General features: G+C 44.9%; 4 protein-coding genes across 8 annotated transcripts; 3 read left to right on the top strand and 1 right to left on the bottom strand.

Annotated features, from left to right (window-relative positions):
* The first annotated feature begins 1,392 nt into the window (after positions 1–1,392).
* LOC137612397 (cAMP-responsive element modulator-like) lies at positions 1,393–9,230 on the top strand. The gene is made up of 11 exons (XM_068340899.1): positions 1,393–1,536; positions 2,542–2,670; positions 2,816–2,941; positions 3,441–3,523; positions 3,597–3,721; positions 3,900–4,065; positions 4,636–4,730; positions 5,083–5,135; positions 5,635–5,866; positions 7,241–7,400; positions 7,496–9,230. Exons 2-11 carry the CDS (start codon positions 2,563–2,565, stop codon positions 7,638–7,640), a joined length of 1,293 nt encoding a protein of 430 aa, XP_068197000.1. The 5' UTR covers positions 1,393–1,536; positions 2,542–2,562; the 3' UTR covers positions 7,641–9,230.
* Positions 9,231–11,876: 2,646 nt separating this feature from the next.
* LOC137612129 (cyclin-Y-like) lies at positions 11,877–18,740 on the top strand. 5 transcript variants are annotated; one of them, XM_068340495.1, is made up of 10 exons: positions 11,877–12,544; positions 15,983–16,057; positions 16,365–16,399; positions 16,522–16,616; positions 17,206–17,241; positions 17,542–17,599; positions 17,722–17,841; positions 17,916–18,082; positions 18,168–18,330; positions 18,414–18,740. In XM_068340495.1, the coding sequence occupies exons 1-10, from the start codon at positions 12,391–12,393 to the stop codon at positions 18,528–18,530; spliced, it is 1,020 nt and encodes a 339-aa protein (XP_068196596.1). In that variant the 5' UTR covers positions 11,877–12,390; the 3' UTR covers positions 18,531–18,740. The 5 variants fall into 5 exon arrangements, with proteins under 5 accessions (XP_068196596.1, XP_068196595.1, XP_068196594.1 ...); XM_068340494.1 differs by having other exon boundaries at positions 11,877–12,571; XM_068340493.1 differs by having other exon boundaries at positions 18,168–18,740.
* An 892-nt stretch (positions 18,741–19,632) lies between these two features.
* Positions 19,633–20,721, top strand: LOC137612396 (gap junction delta-4 protein-like). The gene is made up of 2 exons (XM_068340898.1): positions 19,633–19,687; positions 19,766–20,721. The coding sequence occupies exons 1-2, from the start codon at positions 19,633–19,635 to the stop codon at positions 20,719–20,721; spliced, it is 1,011 nt and encodes a 336-aa protein (XP_068196999.1).
* A 3,053-nt stretch (positions 20,722–23,774) lies between these two features.
* Positions 23,775–25,779, bottom strand: LOC137612868 (frizzled-8-like). Its single transcript, XM_068341637.1, has one exon. The coding sequence runs from the start codon at positions 25,549–25,551 to the stop codon at positions 23,800–23,802; it is 1,752 nt and encodes a 583-aa protein (XP_068197738.1). The 5' UTR covers positions 25,552–25,779; the 3' UTR covers positions 23,775–23,799.
* Between the last annotated feature and the right edge of the window lie 196 nt (positions 25,780–25,975).

Here is a 25,975-nt window from a genome sequence, read left to right as displayed (position 1 = left end):
GTTGCTTGACTCTGAGGGAAATTATTATTTTTACATAAGCCAACAAATTACTTTTGTGCAAACAGTCTTCATATCTTTTCCGTACATTAAAATCAATAAATCAGTTATAATACCTGCTTATCTAACAATAAAAGGCTACCATTTCCTCTCTGGTTTGTTGTTGTTGTTGTCATGACAACAGAAATTACATGCTGAAATATTTTGCCCAAAATAATACAAAATTCACAGAGTTGGTTTCATTTTCAGGTTTCAAACACATTAAAACTCTTTTATTATTCCAGCAAGCTAAATGTTGTTGGTTTTTTCTGGTAAGGAAGTGGGCGAAAAATGGGAAAAATGCTAAGCTCCATATTTCCTCTGAGTGACTTATCTGATGAACAGATTAATTTCGTGATGATGAAGTCAAAAAGTTGTCAAACTTGTGAAATTTTATAAAATATTCACAAAAACTGTACTTTTTGAAACTCCATTAAATTTTGTTAACTCGAGTCTCTGATTGGTTTTTTGAAGTACATTCGATTGTGAAGCAGGATTACATTTATAGGTAATTCACACTCACATAAGTTTTAATCCAATGATTTTTAGTCATACCAACTTTACCTGATTTGTTGATGTAAATATTGTTTTCTTTTGAAAGTTTGTTTCCTGTTGATCTCACTTGTTTCTGCATGTAGGAAGATTGATGTTCATTCTTACAGCAACATGTTTCAATGTGTTGCTGGACATCATCTTCTGATATTAATGAACCTTAAACCAACAGGGGTTTTTTTTTGTTGCTATCCTCGTGGATTTTCCTTGTAAAAATTGGAATTGTCATTCTCATTTCGTTTGACTATTGTCGGCTTTAATGCAGTCATTTTTAATCATCTGTGCTTATCATACAATCAATTGCATTCTTTTGTGTATATGTCATTTAAAAATTCTATTAAAATAAAACTGAGACAGCTGGTTTACTTTTCTAAACTTGTTTCTGTCCAGTTGCGTCTCATCTTTTTCAACTGTCGTTGCCCTCTTTGTCCAGTAGATGGCAACATTACACTTGAATTACGTTGCTGGAAATAGACCAGAAAATACCTGAAATTGTTTTAAAAATAAAAACTTTAATGACATCACTTCTGCTTACTCCTGTGTGAGCTATAAAACGCACATAAAACTTTTAAACACACATATTGTCTTTGTCAGACAGCAAATGTTTTGATTTCACTGATAACCAAACGTTTATCAAGTGTTTAAAACCAGATAACCCAAATTAAAGAAACAAACAAAAAAATTTTAAAAATGTTTTAATAAATAAACATTCACTGAACTTTTGGAACCATAATATCACATCGAAATCTTCATTTATCGAATATTAATCAAGTAAAAACGAAACCGGAAGTACGTTACAGAGACTCCTCTCCCGCCGGCTCGACACTCTTCGACATAAAGGCGAGTCGTCCGTCGGTCGACATTTTCGGCACAGCATCGTCAGCGCTGACGTGAAACCTGCGTGAGCGAGGCCGTAATTAGTGACGAGTCAGACGACGTAGAACTCCGGTAAGTCACCGCGGAGCGGCCCGGCGCTGGCGGGGCGGGGGGAGAGGCGGGAGGACGTCAGCGAAGTTTCGATAAAACTTTATTGAACAAACGAAGGAAGGGACGGTGGTGGGGGGGGGGGGGGGGGGTGAATTAACGGATCGACCGGAGAAGAAAACCGGTTTTGGGTTCCCGTCACCGGCAGATCCTTTACCGGGCGGAGGTCGGTGTGACGGAATTAGATGGGGGGGGGGGCACGGGGGGGGGGGGGGCGGATGTTTACAGAAGAAGGTTCATTTCAAAATAAAATATTGCAAAACAACAACAAAAACAAATGAAAACTGTCATCGATTCCATTTTATTTCTTTTTTTTTTTTCATATTCTCAACATTTTCAGTTTGGATCCGTTGAAACAACTTTTTTTTTTTTTTCCTTTTCATTTTATATATTTGCACAGTGACGTCATATTTAAGGAACGGGATACGTCTGACGTGGCTGCTTACTGTAAAAACATGAACTCATCTGAATTATTATAGTATTCATTTTATTTATTTATTTATTTATATATCAAAAAAAGCCCCCCCCCCTTTAACTTCCTGGAATGACTAGACGAGAATGACGTCACCATCAGACCCAGAACACGTCAGACTTGATGATGTCATCTACTGTACAGCTGTTTCACTGCAGTTTCACTGAGATCACACAAACCTTTCGCCCTTCAAGCAGGACAACGTAGTCGATCAGCTTTGATTAATCTATCAATCTAATTGATTGATGGAATGTTATCTGGATGATTGATTAATGTAAAGGTCTATCTTACTTTCTAAATTGTAGAAAATGATCAGTCTGTCGGTTTTTGAGTGTTTTGCAAAGTTTGAGCTGATCAGAATTTAAAAAATTACCTCTTGATAAATCACGACTATAATTTCAGATGAATCAATAAAGTCCTGAATTATTGACGATATTGATAAGTTTGTGGTGTGGGACGTATAAACACTCCAACATGCCCCCACCCCCCACATCCAGGTGTCTCCTGAGTGTCGGACTATGGACACCCCCGCCTCCCCCCGGGTGGACACCAGGTTGAACGAGTCCGTCACAGATGGGGAGGAGAACGACAGCCAAGATGGTTTGTCTTCTGCAGCTCCTTCTGAGGTACACACACACACACACACACACACGGTTGCTCGGGGCAACATCTCATCAGATGGGGGTCTGTTTCTCGAGACGTTTCGACTCTGAAACCGTTGACGAAACCGTTTTTACATCCTTGTATTTTTGCCTCCATCCAAACCTGAAGCTGCCGGCGGAGCCTTCAGGTGCGCCCGGCCTCCAGATGGTTGATGGTTCAACGCCGCGGGTTCCAAAGGTGGTCCACACCCCCAAGACCTCCGTCATACAGTCTCTGCAAGGCCAGACTGTCCAGGTGGGAGAGGCTGCGTCGTGTCCCGTGTCCCCGTCAGCTTCCGTTCCATTTCTAAACAAAATCTGTAATGGAGCTCCATTGCAGAGATGCTTCTTTTTCCCTTGTAGTCGCGGTAACACAACCACTACACATTATTGTGTAATGTGGGTGAACAAGGGCGGTATTCACTGATGTTCTGAGAACAGAAGGTTCTAGTAGTTTTAACTTGGGGCAGTGGAGACTCCAAATGGGGAGGTGTGGTTGATCTGGTGTTTTATTTTGGAATTCCGTCATTGGTTGATTCAAACACCAAAATAAAAGCACAACAGCGCGCTGTGTGATGGCGTACCACGTGAAATCAAGACTGAGTGTTCTCTCTATTCGATGCTATCAGATGTAAAACCGATTTGTACCAGGATCGGACTGATCTCTGAGAAGTTCTTCTCTGCGTTTGGAGTTTTTTCCATGAGTACGACCCTGTTTATTGTTGCCGTGGTGACGGATACTCCTCTTTCTACAGAGTTCCACGTTGACGGAGGGGGAAACCAATTCTCTGTCCCCTAATAAGAAACGGGGGCTCCTCTCCAGGCATCCGTCGTACCGGTGAGGAAACGTCGTCGGGTCAGATGGAAGCATTCGGAGGAGGGCGGGGCCTGAACTTTTCTCTCTCCCGCAGGAAAATATTCGATGAGATTTCGTCGTCATTGTCGGATGTCCCCAAAATTGACGAAGAGGAGGCGGAGGAAGAGGTGACCTTTTCCAGCGCGGCCTCGACGCCAGTGTCCAGCTCGGAGCAGTACAGTCAGTATGAACCGGGCTAACAGTTGAACCGACTAAGACGAAAATGTTTCACTTCCTGTTTGCCGTCACGTTGAAGGAAGTGCGGTTCGGGATTGGTTCCTTCTTCCTGCAGGAACTGAGACACGTGCGCCGTGCTCACGACATTCCGCCGGGTTGTAACTGAACTTTTACGCCACAGTTACCATCCAGCTGAAGAAGACCCAGACGGCGACGGTGGCCGATGCTGCGTCGCAACCCGGAACCGTGATCTTTCAGCCCGCGGACTCCCCGCAACAGTTCTACATTCAAGGAGGACAGCTGCTCATCCAAGGTACCGTTGAACGGCTAGACCCGAACCATACCCGGTAACGCGTTCTTGCATGCGTGTGATTGGATGGGTGAATAATGTTAACAGCCTATCAAGAGCTTTGATTAAAAGCATGACATCGTCCATTGAACGCACACGCCGTCCTTCCAAAGACGCTGAAGACGGGTTAAAGTCAACCATTAGTAAACAAAGGCTCGGTCAAACTTGCGTTTCAACGACTCCCTTCGACACCCCCTGGCGCCCCCAACAACAGTTGTTGAGGAGCGAGATGGGTTTGGACTATGGTCGTTGGAACAGCACTGACCACGCCCCACAGGGTTAATAAACTGGGACAAGACCAACCACCGCCGGAGCAGAAGAAGCCTCTTTTATTAGAGGCGAAAAGTCTTCAAGAAACGTTCTTAAAGTCCTTCAAGGATTGATTTAGACAGCTTCGGATAACTTCAGGATAACTCAAACCTGAGTCTAACTAGTCTACTAGTCTATCTTTACAACCTCTACGTAAACCGGGTGTTGCCGGGTGTTTAGCCGACTGGGCTCCCGCTATCTTTGCCGGGGTACGTCTTGCTGTAGGCCAGACGCTATTGTGACCTCGTGTTGATGGTAGGGGTGGAGATAACATGCAGAAAAACCCCTCGACGCAGTGTTACGACACTGTCACGAAGCTTCCTGAGGTCAACAAATCTTTCCTGTTGTGTCAACGTCAGAAAACTTCAACAAAAGCAAAAGCGAAGGTAAACGGTTTGAATTTCCAAAGCGGCCGAAACCGCATCTTTCTGGGTTTTTTTTTTCTTTCTGTTTCCTGCTGATGTGACTTTTCATCTCAGCCTCAGTCGTGGTCGTCCTTGTCACTCATCAACCCGTTTGCCTGGAATGTCCCAAACCGACAGCGTTGACTGTGGCTCGGGCCCAAACTTGGATGGACCTTTGCTCGACTAGCTGGGAAAAGTAAACGAGGAGAAGGAATCCGGTCGATTCGGAACCGGGAAAAAGGAATCCGAGATTTATTTCCCCTTCATGCAGAGAAACTGTGTTTTTAAACATTTTCCCCCAGACGACACAAAAGCTACCAAACCCATCGACATGGAAGTCTCCGTAGGGGACGAGGCAAGTTAAACAGACGTGCAAATGAATAAGCTAATTATTTACCCCCCCCCCAACCCCCCCAGGGAGTTTAGTTAAATGTGATTTCTTGAAATGAATGTAATCTCACTGTAATCTCTCCTCTATTCTCTGTAGTCAACACACACACACACACACACACACACACACACACACACACACACACACACACACACACACACACACACAGAATAAATCAGGGCGCTCAACAGTTTGCATGGAAGCCACCCGGGACACAATATCCTCTTGTTTGTTGAGCGTCTCTCCGGCTGCGTCACTGCTGCTAAAAATACACCCCCCCCCCCATTACCGCCTCCCCCCTCAGTTAGCCCCTCCCTCCCTACCTCACCCCCTCCCGCTTCACTCGCATTATACTTCTCTATTTCTGCCAGTGGACGGGGAGGTTAAGAGGCGAGGAAAGAGGGAGGGGAGGAACTCTAATCCAGGGTGTTTTACTGACTTCAGCGGGCAGGAGTGACGTCATTGTGACGTCAGCGCCTGTAATTGTGATCAGGCTGCAAAAGTTGCCGGGTTAGACCAGTCCGGTTCAGACAGAGAAGAGAGGAGGAAGAGGCGCAGCAGAACCAGAACCAGAACCAGAACACCAGAACGCAGTGAAGGCAGACAGATTTTAATCCCGGAGCTGTTTCCGCCGCCCGTTGTGCTGGATTATTGGAAACCGGAGATGGCTGTAACCGGGGACGAGACCGAGTCAGGTAGAGTCCGACACACTTTATGAAAGTCATGAGCTGCCCGGGCTAGAAGGACATGTTAGAAGTTCAGTCTGCTTTTTAGATGTTTCCAGATTTTTGAGAAGAGTTGGTGCGTCTTTTCTTTTATTATTTCTTTCCCTGCAGAGGAACGTTTGAACGGTTTGACCCACTGGTGTTGTGAAACTGAGGAAGGAACTGGTCTCAGATCGGCTGTCCTTCTTCCCCTTTAAAAAAAAAAAAAAAAAAAAAAAAAAAGCTGACGAGGCTTTAATCGATCCGGTTCCGTGATCGTCCTTCAGGAACCCGAAGTCGGGTCTCCGTGCGTAAAAGCGCACGACCGGTCGTCAGGCAGAAAGAAGGAGAGTGGGGGCGAGTCAGAGAGCGTGTGTGTGTGTGTGTGTTTAAGTGTGTGTGTGTGTGTGTGTCTTTGTGGAGGGCAGGGGGGGGGGTTGAGATAGTCGTCGGTTTGACGTCATTCCAGTTTCCTGGAACAGAGGCCAGGCGGGAGGAGAGAATGCAGAATGTGTGAGAGCGACGCACACGCTGACGTCAGTCCGGCTCGACTCACTGTAATCACAATGAGTCGGTGTGTGTACGCACACACACACACACACACACACACACACACACACTTACACACACACACACCATCTGTGTCTGTTTGAGTGTGTGGACAGGAGAGAGAAACTTCTCGGGAACGAGTGAAGAGGAGAAGCTGAAATGTGGAGCTGCGATTCGATGAGTCATCAGAACCGAACACCGGATCTATTCTATTGATTAGTTTGACCAATAAGGACAAGACATTAAAGAGTAATGGCTTTGAATGTTCGATAGCTGTGAAAAACAACTTGTTCATTTCAATGTTCTTTTTAATTTATTCCCAGTTAAATATTGATTCGACAATGTCCGGTTTCTTTCTTGTGTCCCTGAACGCAACGTTTAAATAATTATTTATTTTTAACCTAATCTAAATTAATCTGACTCCGCCCCTTTACCTGGGGTTGGGTCCCACCATCACGTGACACATTGACAAACAATCACCTCCTTTGTTTCGTAGTGACGGACGTAAGGGTCAGGGTCCGGGTTGTTTCTGTTGACCCAGCATCTAGTGGCCGGTAGCGGTACTGCAGCGCAGTCGCCCCCCCAGGGTTAGAATTGAAAAAGGTTCTGGGTTCTGCTTCCTGTCTTGTGATTCGTCCGTCAGATTCTTTTATCGGGTCCCTGAACTGTCCGTTTAACCGATCGATCAGTAACGACGCCTGGAGTTCTTACAGTAACGTTGAGTCTGGGGAAATTCCTCTTAGATGCTATCTTGACATCCTCTTACGTACGTTAAAAATGGTCTTCTGTGTCCCCCCCCCCCTCCTCTCCAAATAGCCGCCACTGGAGACATGCCCGCCTACCAGCTGCGTTCGCCCAACTCGGCTCTGGCCCAGAGCATCGGGATGGCGGCGTCGCCGGGCACCATGCAGAGCCCGTCGTCGCATCACGCCGAAGAGATCACCCGCAAGAGGGAGGTCCGGCTGATGAAGAACAGGTAGGGGGGCGTCTACCAGTCAGCCAGTCCTTGCTTTAGATACTAAGAGAGCAATGCAACTCAAACTCAACACCCCCCTTTGTATTCCCCTCCAGGGAGGCGGCTCGAGAATGCCGCAGGAAGAAGAAAGAGTACGTCAAGTGTCTGGAAAACCGCGTGGCCGTGTTGGAAAACCAAAACAAGACCCTGATTGAAGAGCTGAAAGCGCTGAAGGACATTTATTGCCACAAAGCTGAGTAGAAGCAGCAGCAGCCAGCCAGACGTTTCTTTTTTTGCGACCGCCGGCTGAAGACTATGTCGTTTCCCAAAAACTGCTGCAGCAAAACAAAATGAAAAAAAAAAAAAAAAAAACAACGAGAAAAAAAATTATTTTTTTTTTTTTTTTTTTAAGAGACTTTGGAACAAAAAAAACCGCTTCGACTGTCTTTTGTTTCTCCGTTCTGCTGAGTTCAGAAGTGTTCTAGCCAAATCTAAAAAAAAAAAACCAACGAGAAAAAAAAAAAAAAGTTGGAGCTTGTTCTGATCACGAGGTCTTTGCATGTGAAGACTCAAGTGTCCTACACTATACTCTGGTGTTGCTTTTGTGCACGGGCGTAGCCAGCCAATGAGAGCCCGCTGAAGTAGAGGAACAGGAAGAGGAAGCACAGGTGCTTCCTGAGACTGTCCTCCCGCTCTAGACGGAGGGGGGAAAAAAAAAAAAAGAGAGTCTTGGAGGGTCAGCCGAGGTCTCGCTACCAGCAAGTTTTCTACGAAGCGGGACGAGGTGCGCACCAACGGATCCACCAGCAGCTGCAGCTCGACTCCGTTTACCTGAAGACGCCTTCCCGAGTCATCCGCGCCGCCGTTCGATTGGTCGTTTCATGCATTCCTTTGTGTGAGAAGAGTCTTCAAACACTTGTCAGAGATTTCTATCATTTCAGCCACCCGTTTGTCCCGTTTTTACCCAACCGTGTTCTTGATTTGGTCGGTAAACGAGTGGAAAAAGACGTAGGTCCTGTTAAAACTTCATAAGAATGGAAAAAAGTCCAGGATGAGCCTTTAAATTTCCACGAATTTTCTTTTTGTTTAGTTTTTTTTTTTTTAAATCAGAGCAAAGCTAATCTGGAGTCAAAGCACATAAAGCACCAAAGTGTCTCCGTTTCTACGCAGACGACATTTATTTATTCATCAACAGTTTGTCATAATGATGCTAAAAGAAGTCTTGTTAATTCCATCCCGTGCGCCGTCATCTTTACTTCGTCGCGCTTTCCTCTCGTGCGAGCGTCGGACGTGGTTTTTTTTTTGTTTGTTTGTTTTTTTTCAAATGATGGGCGATCCATCGTGGTATGAAACTATCGATTATAGCTAGGTATTAAAATGCTCTGTTTAAAGGGTGATGCCAATTTCTTAGTTGTTTTAGTGTAAAGATATTTTATTCCGATCACCTTGCGTTGGTGTTTCTGATGACTGCTTGCTCCTTTTTTTTTTCCGGTAGTTGTCCCACTGAATATATTTTTTAACGTCAGGCTGAGTGTAACGCGCCACCAAAGCTCTTTAAGTAACCGTTAGGTGTTTAACTACTGTTTGGTTCAGCGACTACGTTCTGACGTCATCCTGTGGTCGTCTTGTTGTTTTAAATGACTCATCTTGGTTCTTAATCCACAGATGATGCATAATCTAGAAAAAAAAGGCAGATGATGATGATCTTCAGGATTTTCTGTGACGTCGTCTGAGCTCCGTTGTTTTCCTGCTAGATTTATTTGACTTCTCGCTGTTTCAAACGCCTCCATTCTGTGTGTCGTTTAAACCCAGAACTACTTTTGTATCTCTAATAAAATGTTCAAATGTGAATCCGTTTGTGATTTGGTTTGTTTGTTTGTTTGTTCTCGTCTCCTTCCTCTTCGATACAAACAAATAAAATCAGTTTCCATTTCCAAGAAAACACTTATCGGGTCTTTGCTAACAGGAAGTGCGTCAGAGGACGTCCATCAGGTGACGAAGAACAAAATTAAATTAACACCAGACTCTCGTAAATCAAAAATATCAAGTTCTGATGACGCTGTTGCCGAGCAACGGCTCCCCTTCAGGATGTGCGTGATGATGCTGATATATAGTGGTGACGAAGAAAGAAAACAAGGGGGGAGGGCTCGGTGTGTGTCTGGGGGGGGGGGGGTCTGTTGTGACTCAATGACTCAAGATGTGGATCCAGGCTGAGGTTTCTGGAGCTTTGGAGGAGGTGTTGTGTGTTCTGTGAGGAGCATCAACCAAAAAGACCTCTGGACTGTAAAAAAAATTGTAAAAGATTGTTAAAGAATTATACAAAAAGACTAAAAAGGATTCTAAAAATTCTAATGAGACTCCCTAAAGATTCAAAGACTGAAAGATATTAATATTCTAAAATATTACAAAGAGACTCTGAAAGATTCTGAAAGACACTGTAATAGATTCTCTGAAGATACTCCAATAGATTCTCTAAAGATACTCCAATAGATACTCTAAAGATACTCCAATAGATACTCTAAAGATACTCTAACAGATTCTCTAATAGATACTCTAATAGATTCTCTAAAGATACTCTAATAGATACTCTAATAGATACTCTAATAGATTCTCTAAAGATACTCTAAAGATACTCTAATAGATTATCTAAAGATACTCTAATAGATAATCTAAAGATACTCTAATAGATTCTCTAAAGATACTCTAATAGATAATCTAAAGATACTCTAATAGATTCTCTAAAGATACTCTAATAGATACTCTAATAGATACTCTAATAGATACTCTAATAGATACTCTAATAGATTCTCTAATAGATACTCAAAGATTCTTAACTACAGAAGAGATTTCCATGAATCTTCACTGAGACGCGGTGACGGTGAACCCAACAAACCCTTGAAGGACTGTTTGGCCTTGGCGAAGGGGTATCCTTCACCGGGTGCCGGTTTGGCCCGATCAAGTCAGGACACCCCCCCCCCCACATAAATTGTTGTGGCTTACTTTTCCTTGACTTCCCCAAAAGTCTCCCATTAATTGGTGACGGGGTTTCCTTTGGTTCAGGATGAATTCAAACCAGTGGAGATGCTTTAGAACCAGTCTGGATTTCTCTGGATCTGTTCTTTCTGCACTTTTTGTCTCATCGTTCAAAGCAGCTGACAAACAAACGACGGCGGAGCGTCCTTGGTGGAGGAAAGAATGAGATCTGAAGGACGTTTTTTTTTTTTTTTAAAGCCAACTAAGATTTCAGGGGCCTCTGAAATGAGAATGAATAGTTTCCATAGCAACCCTGGTGATAAAGCATCGACCTCGGAGGGATTGATGGCAATAAATGTGTCGATAATTTGTGTTTGTCCGCACATCTATCTCAACGCTTTGCTTACATGAATGTTATCACGCCGCCTCACACTCACACACACACACACACACACACACTCACACACACTGCACAGCAACACACCCACAGAAGCAGCAGTTTGATTCGTTATCTCTCACAGAAATGTACGAGTTTATCATTGAAGACTTTCATAAAGAGGCAGTGTGAACAGAAAGAGGGGGAATGAAGGAACTTTGGAATTGTAGTTCATGTAAACCAAACATAGCAAACATTCCTCACATCATCTGACATTTGAAATGATTTAATTTAACATTTAGCGCACAATTCAACTCCTCAAAAAGTCAACGTAACTCCACAGAGATAATCTTATTTGCCAGCAAAAATGGACAGCAGATATGAGCAGATATGAAATCCTCCAGAAGGATTTAATTCTATTCTGAGACTGAATTCTGAATTAATGAGGTGAAAACACCAAATAGAAAGTTTTTTCTTTGCTGTCTGCTCAAAACAGACTCTCTCTGATAAAGTTGAGTCAGATCCTTTTTAATATTTAATTTCATCGCTTCTCTTGTCTTCCTGGCCTTTGGTCCAGAATGTCAGGAGTGGAAATTTCCACCTAGAGACTAACCGCCTACTGGAGGCCTCCTGGCTCGACACCACGAGGCGCGGCATTAACAGGATGAAAGGCGACCTCTACTGGTCGATAGGCGCTACTGCAACCGGGAGGACAGGGATAACGGAAACGTCAGAGGACCGGTTCATATAGAATATTTACCGGTAAAAAAATTAAAAAAAAAAAAGTTTATTCAATGAATTCACTTCTCAGAAGTTTTATATTTATTCACGAGCGCTAAAAAAATAAATAAAATCAAAATATTTCGTGACATAACATCAGAAATGAAGTCCTGAGATGTAAACCGGGGACTTCATCATGAGGAAGATGAAGATAAATGAACACCTTCATCAAGTCACTGCAGAGTCATCAGCCGCCACCACCAGGAGCCTCCAGTTCAGGAAAGGTGATCTTAATTTAAATTATAAAAATAACAAATATTTTATTTCTTGTTCTGACATAAAAATCAAACTTCTCAGGACACAATGAAATTTTTTTTGGATGATTATATGAGGATAAATATTATCTTGTCACAAATATAAAAGTTTGTTGATATATCCACGGATTTTCTTAATTTTAAAGCTTAAAATATTGTGTTAGAAAGTGAAAAATATTACAATAAACTTTAAAAAAAAAAAAAATCTATATAAAACGCAGATCCGTTGGCAGCATTGGGCTTCCATAATGATCATAAATCAATGATCCTTGTCCGCACGTGCTCCGGTAACCACCCGCTTGAACCGGAAACTTTTCACTAAATTTACCCCCCCACCCCACCCCCACCCCGTCGGTCCATCGCCCTGACAGCCGGGACACGACACCGATCCAAACACCGTCGTGCATCCGCCGCCGCCCGGAGCGGGATGCGTCCTGTCTGACCGGGGACACCGGCTCCGGGATGCTCCCGGTGGAAGAGAGCCTTCACCAGCTGTGACGCCCCCCCCCCCCCCCCCCCTCCACGGATGCATCCGGCGGTGACCGACACGCCTGGCTCGGTTCGGTGATCCCACCTCCGGTACCGCCCCCACCCTCCCCCCCGCATCCAGCGTGTCTCCAGCGGAACGATGGGGGGCACGACCTCCTGCTGCGTGTCGGGGAGCCCCAAGCCGAGCAGGAACACCCACTCCCGGCTGGAGTCCTACCAGCAAGAGTCCGACCTGAGCAGGGAGGACACCGGGGGCAACCTGCAGCACATCAGCGACCGGGAGAACGTGGACGGTAAACAACACTGTTTGGGATTAGATGGTAATCCAGAGGCTCTATGTATAGACTGTATATATTTATAGTCTGTATATAATCTATTTATAATCTACATATACAGTAATCCAGTTACAGTCTGTATATAATCTATTTATAGTCAGTATATAACCTGTTTATAATCTATGCATGCAGTAATCCAATTATAGTCTGTATATAATCTATTTATATTCAGTATATAATCTGTTTATAATCTATATATACAGTAATTCAGTTTTAGTCTGTATATAATCTATTTGTAGTCAGTATATAATATGTTTATAATCTAAATATATAGTAATCCAGTTTTAGTCTGTATATAATCTATTTATATTTGATGCATAATCTATTTATAGTCTATATAAAATCTATTCATATTATTTATGTAATCTATTTATAGTCTGTATATGATCTATTTGTAATCTGTATATAATCTATTTATAGTCAGTATATAATCTGTTTATAATCTATTTATAAAGTAATCCAGTTATAGTCTGTATATAATCTATTTATAGTCAGTAAATAATCTGTTTATAATCTATATATAAAGTAATCCAGTTATAGTCTGTATATAATCTATTTATATTCAGTATATAATCTGTTTATAATCTATATATACAGTAATTCAGTTTTAGTCTGTATATAATCTATTTGTAGTCAGTATATAATCTGTTTATAATCTAAATATATAGTAATCCAGTTTTAGTCTGTATATAATCTATTTATATTTGATGCATAATCTATTTATAGTCTATATAAAATCTATTCATATTATTTATGTAATCTATTTATAGTCTGTATATAATCTATTTGTAATCTGTATATAATCTATTTATAGTCAGTATATAATCTGTTTATAATCTATTTATAAAGTAATCCAGTTATAGTCTGTATATAATCTATTTATATTCAGTATATAATCTGTTTATAATCTATATTTACAGTAATCCAGTTTTAGTCTGTATATAATCTATTTATAGTTAATGCGTAATCTATTTATAGTCTATATATAATCTATTCATAGTCTTGATGTAATCTATTTATAGTCTGTATATAATCTATTTATAGTCTGTATATAATCTAATTATAGTCTGATTATAATTCAATATAGTCTATATATTATCTATTTATAGTGTATATAATAACTATTTATAGTCTGTATATAATCTAATATAGTCAATATATAATCTATTTTAGTCTATATATAATCTATATATCATCTATATATAATCTATATTAGTCTATATACAGTCTATTTATAGCTTCCATATATAAGCCTTGTATAGACTACATATGGATTAAATATTGGTTGACTGATTGATCTGTTCCCTGTAATAATGATGGAGCAGCAGAAACATGGCATGAGATCCCTGGAGGGGGTCATGTGTTCACGTTCCCTCCACAGACTGAGTCCTATGCGTGGGGGGGGGGGTTGTTTTCAACACCCCCCTCATTCACTAGTGAGGTGGAGGAGACTGTGACCTGTTTACCTCTTTGTTTCTTTCTTTGTTTGTGGGATTTGAAATGACATAACTCAGAGAGATTCAGCCCCCTCCCCACGGGATGGGCCGTGGGGTTAGTTTAGGGGTTGGGTTAGGGATTAGGGTTTGAGTTAGGTAAAATAATCCCATCATGCCTAGCTGCTGCCTGAAGTGAGTTCAATCTTTAATTATAAGTGAAACCAGAACTACAGGTTCATCATTCAGCCTGACTACATTTCCCATCATGCCATATTTCTTCTGTCACTGAGGGATTTGATGCTTGTTTTAAAGAACAGATAATTCCTTCGTCATGGATTATCGGAGTATACGATGGTGATTTGCTCTCGGAACCATGTGTGTGAAATCCACACGATTACTCACCAGATCGTCTGTAACGTTTAATCCGAGTTAATCTGAGATTAACTGATAGAAACTGATGAAGAGGAGGAGGAAGAGGAGAATGGGTGGAGGAAGCTGTCATACGATCTGCCTTTTCCTTTGACAAGGCCCACTTTGTTTGGGCGACGCCTCATCATCAGCTGACACTCTCATGCTGGGGTCAGCCTATTGTGACACTGGTGTTGCCGTGGTTACCGCTGAGCGTTGCCCTTGATGATCTTTAAATGTCTTTCTGTGAGCCGGTCGGGGCTGATGGCAGGCGGGAGGTTTAGTTAGTTAGTTAGGAAATGAGAGGAGAGGTCCATTGATTGATTGATTGATTGGTTGATTGTTTGATTTATGATTTTTTATATTCTTGGTGGAGGGTGTGTCCAGTAACTGAGTGGGAGGAGCCATCAGAGGCTGCATCCATATAAGGAAAAGCTTGTTGTTTTTTTTACTCTTTACTGTCAAGTACACGCAATCAAATGTTTGTCTTAGCATGAATATTGGGGGTGGGGCATTCTTTTTCTGTAGGTAGAATCACTTAAAGGGGGGCATCATCATCATCATCATCATCATCATCATCATCATCATCATCATCATCATCAGTAACGCCGGGGTCGTGGTCCAATCAGAACGTGCTGTACACCATATTTAGAGTGATGGGAGGAGCCAGGTTGTCTGGCCCCACCCACAACTGGAGCTGTACGGTTGACTCCAGTTTCACTGTAGCTGTGATTGTGATTGGTCGGTTTTCTCCTCCGTGTAGCGGCATGCATTTTATTAAAATGAGTTAACTGAAGTAGCTCATCCAGGATTTTCTTTATTCATAATATAAAGATTTTGTTACAATGAACCCGGCGCCAGGAGCAGGGTGTAGTTCTTCCGCTCTGACAGGAGTCCAGTCCACATGATGCTAATTCATTATGGAACAGCAGCTTAGCTAGTCGGGCTTCTCCTGTTTCGCTGCAGGTGATTAAAGTTTACCTGAGGTGGGGAATCCTACCTGTAAACAGCAGCTGCAGTGCATTCTGGGAATACTAGAAGGCATGGTCCAATCAGATTAATTTATAGGTGATTAATTAGGTAATTACAGATGGATTGAACTGGCTTTGTGTTTGACAACACGGTGACGGGGAAATAAAGTAAGAAGGAATGAAAGAAAGTTAAAAACAAACAGGAAATGACATCATTCTGCTGACCTCAGCACAAACACAACGAATTCAGCGCATCATAAATCAAAAGCTTGACTTGTGTTTTTTATTGACCTCATCTCCTGTCTTGTCACCTGAAATGTTAGCATCACTTTTAGGTGGGTTTGTACAAGCGATGCTAGTCTGGATTAGCATGTTAATCTGGATAGCATCCAGATTAGCATCGGACGCAAACGGGAATCGTTCCTGGATGTGTCCGAGAGCGTCTTCCACAGCAGCTGACGCCGCCGCTCGCCGTCGATGGAGCGTTGAAGGGGTTGCAGCGATCGGGTCGCCCCGGCAACCGTGTGTTTCTGACCTTTATTGCCTCTCGAGCGACTGACGCAGGCTTTGTGTTTTGACAGAGCTGAATCTGGAGCCTAATCCGTCGGACCACCCGCGAGCCAGCACCATCTTCCTCAGCAAATCCCAGAACGACGGTGAGTTAGCTTAGCATTCCTGTTAGCGTTAGCTGACATTTAGCATTAACAAAGCAGTAGCCGCCAAACTCCTCTGAAGCTCAGAGGTTTCCTCCGGTGCGTCGCCCCCTGGTGGCGCAGAAGCCTCTTGTCATCATCTCCAATGTTCTGTCTGTGTCTCATGTTACTGTGTGTGTGTGTGTGTGTGTGTGCGTGTGTGCGTGTGTGTGTGCGTGTGTGTGTGTGTGTGTGTGTGTGTGTGTGTGCGTGTGTGTGTGTGATACCTGCTGGGTTTGTGCCGAATTAAACTATTGATCCGTCCTTGCAGTGCGTGATAAAAGGAGAAGCCTCTTCATCAGTGATGTGAGTGATTCTTTATTCTGTTGGTGTTCGTCTGATTTCAACGATCTGATGAGCCTCACAGCAGGGAGTCATTTATATATGTGTGTGTGTGTGTGTGTGTGTGTGTGTGTGTGTGTTTCCAGCTCGCAGTGTCAAGGCGGAAATACAGCTCCTGTTCCACCATCTTCTTAGACGACAACACAGTGAGCCAACCCAACCTGAAATACACCGTAAAATGGTAAAATAAAACCAATAGCAGCTTATTTTAACTCTTATTTTAACTTATATTTTAACTCTTATTTTAACTTTTATTTTAACTTATTTTAACTTATATTTTAACTCTTATTTAACTCTTATTTTAACTCTTATTTAACTCTTATTTTAACTTTTATTTAAAGTCTTATTTAATCTCTTATTTTAACTCTTATTTTAACTTATATTTTAACTCTTATTTTAACTTTTATTTTAACTTATTTTAACTTATATTTTAACTCTTATTTTACTCTTATTTTAACTCTTATTTAACTCTTATTTTAACTTTTATTTAAAGTCTTATTTAATCTCTTATTTTAACTCTTATTTTAACTTATATTTTAACTCTTATTTTAACTTTTATTTTAACTTATTTTAACTTATATTTTAACTCTTATTTAACTCTTATTTTAACTCTTATTTAACTCTTATTTTAACTTTTATTTAAAGTCTTATTTAATCTCTTATTTTAACTCTTATTTTAACTTTAATTTGAACTCTTATTTTAACCATTACTTAACTGTTATTTACCTGTTATTGGAGTTAACTTGTGTATTTTCTTTCTCTCTTGACAGTGTAGCGCTGGCGATTTACTACCACATAAAAAACAGGTGGGATTCCAGTCATTTTTAAAGCTAATGGTGCTAACGCTAAATCTCAAATCACAGATATATTTAATATTTAGTAATGAGGATAAAAACACAGATATAATCAATAAAATTGGGAAATCACCCTTCAAAAACACTCTTGACGTTTTATGCTCTCGTGGGCCACATAAAGTGATGTAGAGGGCCACGTGTGGCCCCCGGGCCATGAGTTTGACACACGTGAACTAAATAGGAGGAGATCAAATAATATCTATGAAGCATTTTAGTAGTAAAATAATCTGTGACTGTTGTGTTTCCTGTCAGGGACACAGATAGAGGAATGCTGCTCGATATATTTGATGAGAAGCTTCATCCTCTGTCAGTAAGTAAACAAACAAACAAACAAACAAACAAACATTGCTGTTTTCTTTAACCAAGCTGCTAAATTTTGGATTATGTCTTTTTATTTTATTTTCGCGTCTTTACCTCCACCTTCTTCTCCAGAAATCGGAGGTTCCTCTGGACTACGACCAGCGCCCCCCGGAGCAGAGGCAGATCTACCGCTTCATCCGGACGCTGTTCAGCGCCGCTCAGCTCACGTCTGAATGCGCCATCGTCACGCTGGTAGCCCCCCGATCCGCACTGATCTTTGAAAAAACAAATAAGTTTAAATGACCTGCCGCTGGTTCTCCACCCAGGTCTACCTGGAGCGACTCCTGACCTACGCCGACATCGACATCCGACCCGGAAACTGGAAGCGGATCGTTCTGGGCGCCATCCTGCTGGCCTCCAAGGTGTGGGACGACCAGGCCGTGTGGAACGTGGACTACTGCCAGATCCTGAAGGACATGACGGTGGAGGACATGTGAGTCCTGCTTCCGTTTGATTCCACACTTTCATATCACCCCCCCAACCCCCCAACCCTGAACCAGCTTCTCTCCTCCAATCAGGAACGAGTTGGAGCGTCACTTCCTGGAGCTGCTGCAGTTCAACATCAACGTCCCGTCCAGCGTCTACGCCAAGTATTACTTCGACCTGCGCTCGCTGTCGGAGACCAACAGCCTCAGCTTCCCCCTGGAGCCGCTCAGCAGAGACAAGGCCCTGAAGCTGGAGGTGCTCCTGCTCTTCATCCTCCTCCTCCTCCTCCTCCTCCTCCTTAATCCTTCGGTGAAGTCAGATTTCTCTCCTCCTTTCAGGCCATTTCCAGGTTGTGCGACGACAGATATAAGGACGTACGGAAAGCAGCCAGGAAACGCTCGGCCAGCGTGGACAACCTGTGTGGGACGGGGTGGGTCCCTGCAATCCTGTCCTGACCTCACCTTGACCTCACACCCGGAGCGTGAACCCGTGAACTCCAGAAACCCGAGAGGCTTCCAGCTTAATCGTGAAAAAAAGAGAGAGACGCGTCCAGGTCGTTGGATCACCTGTTCAGAAACATCCGGATCAAAGAGTTTATTTTAAGTGATTATTATGACTTAGTGCTATTTATTTTATCGTAGAATAAAAGCGTTTTTTTTGTGTGTTTTTTTTTGCACGTTTTTACCACAGGAATCTCTTAATACTCAGGTAGACGTTTATGATTATGACGATGATTTTATGGTAAAAGACTGAAACACAAATTACGAGACGTGACGAACTAATAATAAACCGAACATCCGTCTGTAAATAACAACAAATAAAGAGTCTTTCCTCTCCCGAAGGCTCTGAAGAGAATATTCAGTCAAACTTTAGCTCCGATGAGCCCAAACGGATTTTTTTCTAATTGTTTTTTTTATTAATTTTTCTACGCAGAGGTTAAAAATAAAGGTAACAAAAAGTTTTTACTCAATGTAAAAACTCTTAATCAGCCTAAATATAACGAAACGACCCGAGAAGATTGACGACAGCGCCAGCCTGACCTCTCTGCTGCCACCTGGTGGACATGTGAGCATTGCAGCGAACGATCGCATGAACTAAAGACATTGAAATGTGAAATAAATTCATTCAAAAATTAATTATTTATATGTATATGGATGAGTAAATATTTGAGTAATAAAGTTAGTATAAAGTTTTAAATAAACTATTGATGACTCTGTTTTTAATTCAAGTTTTTCCTCTAATTTCTCTTAACTGAACAATAACTGCGTTATTTCTGTATAAATAACAACAGTGGTGCGTGTGATGGTTGCTGGGAGGTGAACAGGAGATTATGGTCTGTTACCAGCTGTAAAGGCGACTTGGTGACATCCCAACAATGCTTTGATGGCAGCCGGGTAAGAATAGCTTTACTGGTCGCGGCCTCCTCAGGAGGAAAACAGGCGAGGTGACGCCATTGGACGGCGAGTCAGGGAAGGGAATGGGGGTTGGGGGGGGATGGGGTGGGGGCGGACGTCGAGTCGGGTTCTGAACTTTAATCTGCTCTGAACGACGAGGAAGATGGGGGCGACGGACGTCCTCTTCATCGCCATCAGCCAGAACGTTTCATTCATGGGTGAGTTGGAGGTTTTTTTCTATTAACGCTCCTGTTGGACTTCTTTTGACCTCCTGGTGGCGCCGTTCCGTTCTCCAGGTAAGACCTGGTGGCTCCTGATGCTCCTCCTGCGTCTCCTGGTCCTCCTTCTGGCCGCTTTCCCCGTCTTCAGCGACGAGCAGGAGAGATTCGTCTGCAACACCCTCCAACCCGGCTGCTCCACCGTCTGCTTCGACGTCTTCTCCCCCGTCTCCGTCCTCCGTCTCTGGCTCCTCCAGCTCCTCCTCCTCTTCCTCCCCCACGCCGTCTTCGCCGCCTACGTCCTGCATCAAGTTTTCTCCTACGTCCATTTCCGGGGAGTCCGTTACGGGAGCTCCTCAGGAGAGTTCTCGCTCCGCAAAGCTCCTCGGGAATGGGACGCTCCCCGCTTTTACTGCTCCTACTTCCTGGTGGTGACCCTGCGGATCCTCCTGGAGGGGGTCTTCGGCGCCGGGCAGTTCTTCCTGTTCGGTCTGTCGGTTCCGAGGAGCTTCCTGTGTTACGAGCCCCCCTGCACCTCCGGGGTGGAGTGTTACGTCTCCAGGCCGACGGAGAAGACTCTGATGCTGGTTTTCTCGCTGGGCGTGGGCTCGCTGTCGGTCCTGTTGAGTCTGGGGGACCTGGTGGGGGCCGTGAGGGGGGTGTTGACCTGGAGGAGCAAGAAGGAGGTGCTGATGGAGGAGATGAGCAAAGGGGAGCAATCCAGCGTCTTCACCACGGCGACCACGATGGACGACGGCGATGGAAGGAGAACCAGCCTGAAGCCTGAGGCTCCTCCCACCATGAACCCCCCCCATGCCCCCCAGGAGACGACGCCTGAGGGTAAACACAAGGTGGACGCGGGTCCCGCGGTAGCGGCTCGCTTTGTTCTCCACAACCACCAGAGGCCCCCTGTGGCCCCCCGGGGGCCGCCGCTGAGCCCCAGGGGGCCGCTTCCCCTGGGAGGGAGGAAACCGGCGGGGGGGGACTCGGGTCAGTCGTCTGACGGCGGCGAGGACAAGAGGGCGTGGGTGTGAACGGGTGATGCTTGTTGTTGTTGTTTATTGTTGTTGTTTATTTGTTGTGTAAATAAACCGTGTTGCGTGTCGCGTGTGTTAGTTCACGTGTCGCTCGTGCTGCTGTCCTTCATGAGGTGCCGGATCAGCTGTCGTCTGGGTGACGGCCACCTCAGTTTGACCTCTGACCTCCGTCACACGACTTCAACCCAACCCCGGTGGATGACGACGACGGCGGAACCCGCGGCAAAACTGACACCCGCTAAAACAACGACAGCATACGCAGCGCCATGAGCGTGGCCCTGACCCCGCCCCCACACCTCACCCCCCCCCCATTCTTCTTCTGCAGCAGTATCTCTGGCAGCTGGGAGAGGCGGCTCCTGATTGGTCGGTTTGGAGAAGGGTCGCGGGTGGAGGTCTGGAGGTCGGAAAAGCAAACCTGTTGACCCGGTTCACACTGAACGGTGTCACTGAACACACACACACACACACACACACACTGATTCCGCAATTTTGAGATATTTATTTATACATAAAAAAAAAATTACCTTCGAAAATGAATCCTGTGACATCATCATCACACACTCTCAGTGACCACTTAAGCCACTCCCTCCTCAGCCTTCAGCCCCGCCCCCACTTTCTTGAATCAGGACGCATGCTAACGCTACTGGCTTAGCTGCTAAAGTGAAGGCAGCTTGCTTTTCAATGCAGTGTGTGTGTGTGTGTGTGTGTGTGTCACTCTCCCTTTAGCTTTTCTACACAGAGCTGTAATGGAGCTCACCTCCCCCGGCAGCGGTTTTTTAATTTGTTTTACAATTTCTCCCTAATCATAAGTTAAAGAGATGTCCTCTGACTCCCCCCCCCTTTTTTTTTTGTAGCACAAAAATTCCGGGAATGACAAACATGACCTTTGACCTCTCACCTTGAAACCTGAACCCTGCAGGACTTTTCACACTCGTCCGTTAGCGGATGAATTTAAAATGTTTTTCTCTCCACCCCCCAACTATAGTCTGACTGTCCACATACAGAGTGTGTGTGTGTGGGGGGGTGGGGGGGCTACAGCTGATCCCAGCATGCTTTAGTGCTGCCAGTCAGTTACATCCTAAGAATGGACTGTAAATCCGACATGACGGGACAGTAGCTGTTACCGGAAGAAACCTGTTCACACACACACACACACACACACACACACACACACACACACACACACACAGTCACCACGTGTCCGTGCAGCGACGACACGGATCCTCAAACTTGATTGTTTCCTATGTGACTCCGGTTAATTTAAATAAATTTAATTTAAAACTGAATTTATATCAGTATATTAGTACATTTTCCTCACTCACTAGCGTTCATCTGCTGATGTGATGAAAATAGGTTCCTGTAAATTAATGTTATAATCTAGTGCGTACATATTTAATAACATAATGTGTTAAATAATTCTATAATAAACAGCAAACATTCTCAGGTCATTCATTCTGAAATTTCTCCCTTAAAGGATTTTTTTTTTAAACTGGGAAATGAATTGGGAAAAAACAGTGAAGCATCATTGAAGACTAAAACAAAATGTTTTAAATGTCTTGGAAAATTTACAAAACTTTATAAGACAATTTAATTTTCTCCACATTTACAATATATCACAAGACGTGGTCCGGTAATAAAACACAGATTTATTTCACTTCAAGAATTTTCATGATATTAATTTCTACTTTTATGTCATTAATTATTCATTATTTCACTCATTATTTAAAGTTAATTTGAGTAATCCCTGAACGTTTAATTTAAATTTCTGTAACGGTTTTTCGACGTGTAACCGCCAGAGGGCAGCAGAACACAACTGTAAAGTCTTTAGCATGACGGATGTCTGACAGGTTATTTATTCACATATTATATAATGCAGGTAAAATAATGCAAAACATTTTAAACATCATTTTCTGTTGTTGGGGAGAAAAACCGACTATAAATTCTTGGCATTACGCACAAACACTTCCGGGTTGTCTTTACGCACGACAGAGAGGGTGTCCGTGATTGGCTCTCCCTACTTATCTCTTAATTAACTTCACGAAAAAGCATTAAACTAAACGCAGGTTTAATATGAAGGTCGAGTTACTTTCTATTTCAGCTATTTTTCTGCACAAACTGTTGGATAAATTCAAGTGGAAGACGCAGGAATCCGACTTTTAATGCGTAAAACAGGATAAACTAACTCCGTCATCCTGAGCCCGGATCAGGGCCCCAACAGGGGACAAAGGTCCAAAGTTAATAACCAGACTAAACCACAGGGGGACATTAAACCATAACCACCTGTGGGGGTGGAGGGGGGCCCCCGCTGCGTGTCACATTCGCGTGGGTTAGAGAAGCTCCCACGTCCCGTGTGGCTCCAGAAGACAGAATCAGCGCAGATTTGAAACATTTCCTCCTCCAAAGAAACACACCAGAATGAGCAGGACGCACGAAGGGAAATTCAATAAAAAGTTGTTTTTATTCTCAAAATAAATTCTTCTATCAAAGTGAAAATTATACATATGTACAATCTGGTGGATTTTTTTTTCCATATACAAAATGTACAAAATATCTGTACACCAATAATTATATAAATACACTTTTACGCGCTGAGGCGACCCGTAAGAGACGGTTTTTATTCTAAGGCAGTGAAGGTTGGAGTGAATCAGCCTCCTGTTTAAGACACGGCGGTTCTTTACAGCTAGAAGAGGCTCGGGTTTTACCGGGACACCCACCGGCTGGGGGGTGGGGGGGTCCTGTCAGCTGAACGCATTCATTAAACTCAGATAAGAGCCGCATTCTTTAGGAACATTGTTCTGCTGCTGTCAGCCCCCCCGATTGAAAGAGAAGCCATTAGGCGCTCATTAATGTGCTAATTAGAACAGGCTGATGGACAATCAGACACAATTAACACCCACCCCCCCACACCTCTCTCTCAGTTCAACCCCCTTCCTTAATTTCTGGATCCATGAGTCCACCGATTATCGATCTCCTGTCGGTGACTCACCTGGAATCAAACGAAATCATGATAAACATGTTAAACATTTTTTTAAAGTGTTTTTTTGGGGGGGGGGGGGGGGGGGGTTGTTGTTCAATTCACACCCGGGACAGGGGCATCTGTTTGGGGCAAGACACGGAACTGGCGGTCCCGGACCTCCAGGTGAGTCCCGTGCTGACGTCACTGTACATGGATCCGGCTGAGGCTTTGCTCCCCCAGCAGCAACGCGTACAGAAAGTCCTCCACGACTCCAGGGTCTTCCCGGACCAGATCCACCCCCCCGAGGTGATCCCCACCAGGAGACACATGAAGTACTTCAGCATGAACACCGCGTAATCCGGTTTCTGCCGGTTGGGGTCCGTTACGCACGTACAGTTGTGCGTAATCTCCCACATCTGCCGGTTGTGCTGCTCGTAGAAATAACACGCCACGATCACGGTGGCCGGGACGGTGTAGAGGACCGTGAACACCCCGATCCGGATCATCAGCCGCTCTAGTTTGTCCGTCTTGGTCCCACCTTGCTTGATGACGCTCCTGATCCGGAACAGCGAGACGAACCCGGCCAGCAGGAACATGGTGCCGATGAACAGGTAGATGACCAGCGGGGCCAGCACGAACCCCCTTAGGTTATCCAAATTCTGGTTCCCCACGTAGCAAATCCCGGCCACGGAGTCTCCATCCACGGAGCTGAGCGCCAGAACCGCGATGGACTTCATGCTGGGGATGAGCCAGGCCGCCAGGTGGAAGTACTGCGCGTAACCGGCGATGGCCTCGTTCCCCCACTTCATCCCGGCGGCGAGGAACCAGGTGAGGGAGAGGATGACCCACCAGATGGAGCTGGCCATCCCGAAGAAGTAAATCAGGAGGAAGACCACGGTGCAGAGCGCGGGGCCCGTGGTTTCATAGTGGATGTGCTCCCCCACGCCTCCACAGGCCACCTCTTCGTGTCCGGCGATCAACCTGACGATGTAACCCACGGACACGAACATATAACACGCGGAGAGGAAGATGATGGGGCGCTCCGGGTATTTAAACCTCTCCATGTCGATTAAAAAAGTCGCCACGGTGGCGAAAGTGGAGATGAAGCAGAGGACGGACCAGAGCCCGATCCAGAAGGCGGTGAAGGTCCTCTCCTCCTGGGTGAAGTACGGGTTGTGGCACGGCATGGCGCAGTCTGAGATCTGCCCCGTCTGGACGCGGCTGCGCAGCGGGTGTCCGTCTCCGCTCAGCGGAACCATCGGAGCGCGGCAGAAACATCCCGCTTCACACTGGGAAGCGGCCGGTTTGTGTTTCCCCCCCTGGACGCGTCCGAATCCGTTCTTCTTCTTGTTATAGGGCTTCAGAGGTCGGTTGGTGGGCTTCCCCAGCACCGGAGACGCGGTGGTGGTGGTGGGGGTGGTCTGGCTCCGGTTGTAGTCCATACACAGGGTGTGCTGGTCGCCCTGCTCCGGCAGCAGCTCGCACCTCATCCGGTCCGGCCAGGGGAAGCCGTACTGCCTCATCAGCGGTGCGCAACCAGCTTTTGCGCGCTCGCACACGCTCCTGCACGGCGGAAGAGGTTTCTTGTAGTCCTCCAGGCAGATGGGGGTGTACATGCTGCACAGGAAGAAGCGCAGATCCGGGGAGCAGCGGATCTCCACCAGCGGCCAGAACTGGTGCACCTCCAGTCCGGCCTCGTCCTGCGTGTCGTGGTTGAACTGGTTGGGCATGTAGGTGTAGTTGTAGCCGATGCCTTTGCAGAGAGGCACCGAGATCTCCTGGCACTGGAGCTCCTTGGCCCCCAGGCAGCCGGTCCCCCACAGGAGGAGCGTGAGCAGCGGCGCGCACCATCCCGCGGAGATCCGCTCCATCGTTCCGCTGCTTTTTCTGCTGCGCGTCCTCGATCCAAGTGCCAACTTGCGCGCCAACAAGCGGGCCACGGGTCCGGTTCAGTCCCGGAGTTCCGGTGAAGTCATGCCGGAGCGCGTGGACTCTGTTTCCGGTGCGTAAAAACTCTCCAATCTGGCGTGACGCGCGCACCGGGACGCGCACAGGATCCACTCCGCTTCTCTCTCCCTTTGTGTCGGTGAGGAGGCGCGTCTCGTTCGCGGTGATCTGCAGCTGGAGGGGACGCCGGATTTTATAGGGGGGGAGCGAGGACACGCCCCCTCCACCCCCCATGCATGCCTGTATGAGCGGGAGGAAAGAGGGAAAGAGGGTGGGGGTGGGGGGGGGGGGTGAGTCAATGAAGACTTCTCTTCGATAGGTGTTTGTTAAAAATGTTAATGCCTCTCC

Source organism: Antennarius striatus, chromosome 18 (genome assembly GCF_040054535.1).
Source record: "Antennarius striatus isolate MH-2024 chromosome 18, ASM4005453v1, whole genome shotgun sequence".
NCBI lineage: Eukaryota > Metazoa > Chordata > Actinopteri > Lophiiformes > Antennariidae > Antennarius > Antennarius striatus.
This window is presented reverse-complemented; position numbering and strand designations above follow the sequence as displayed.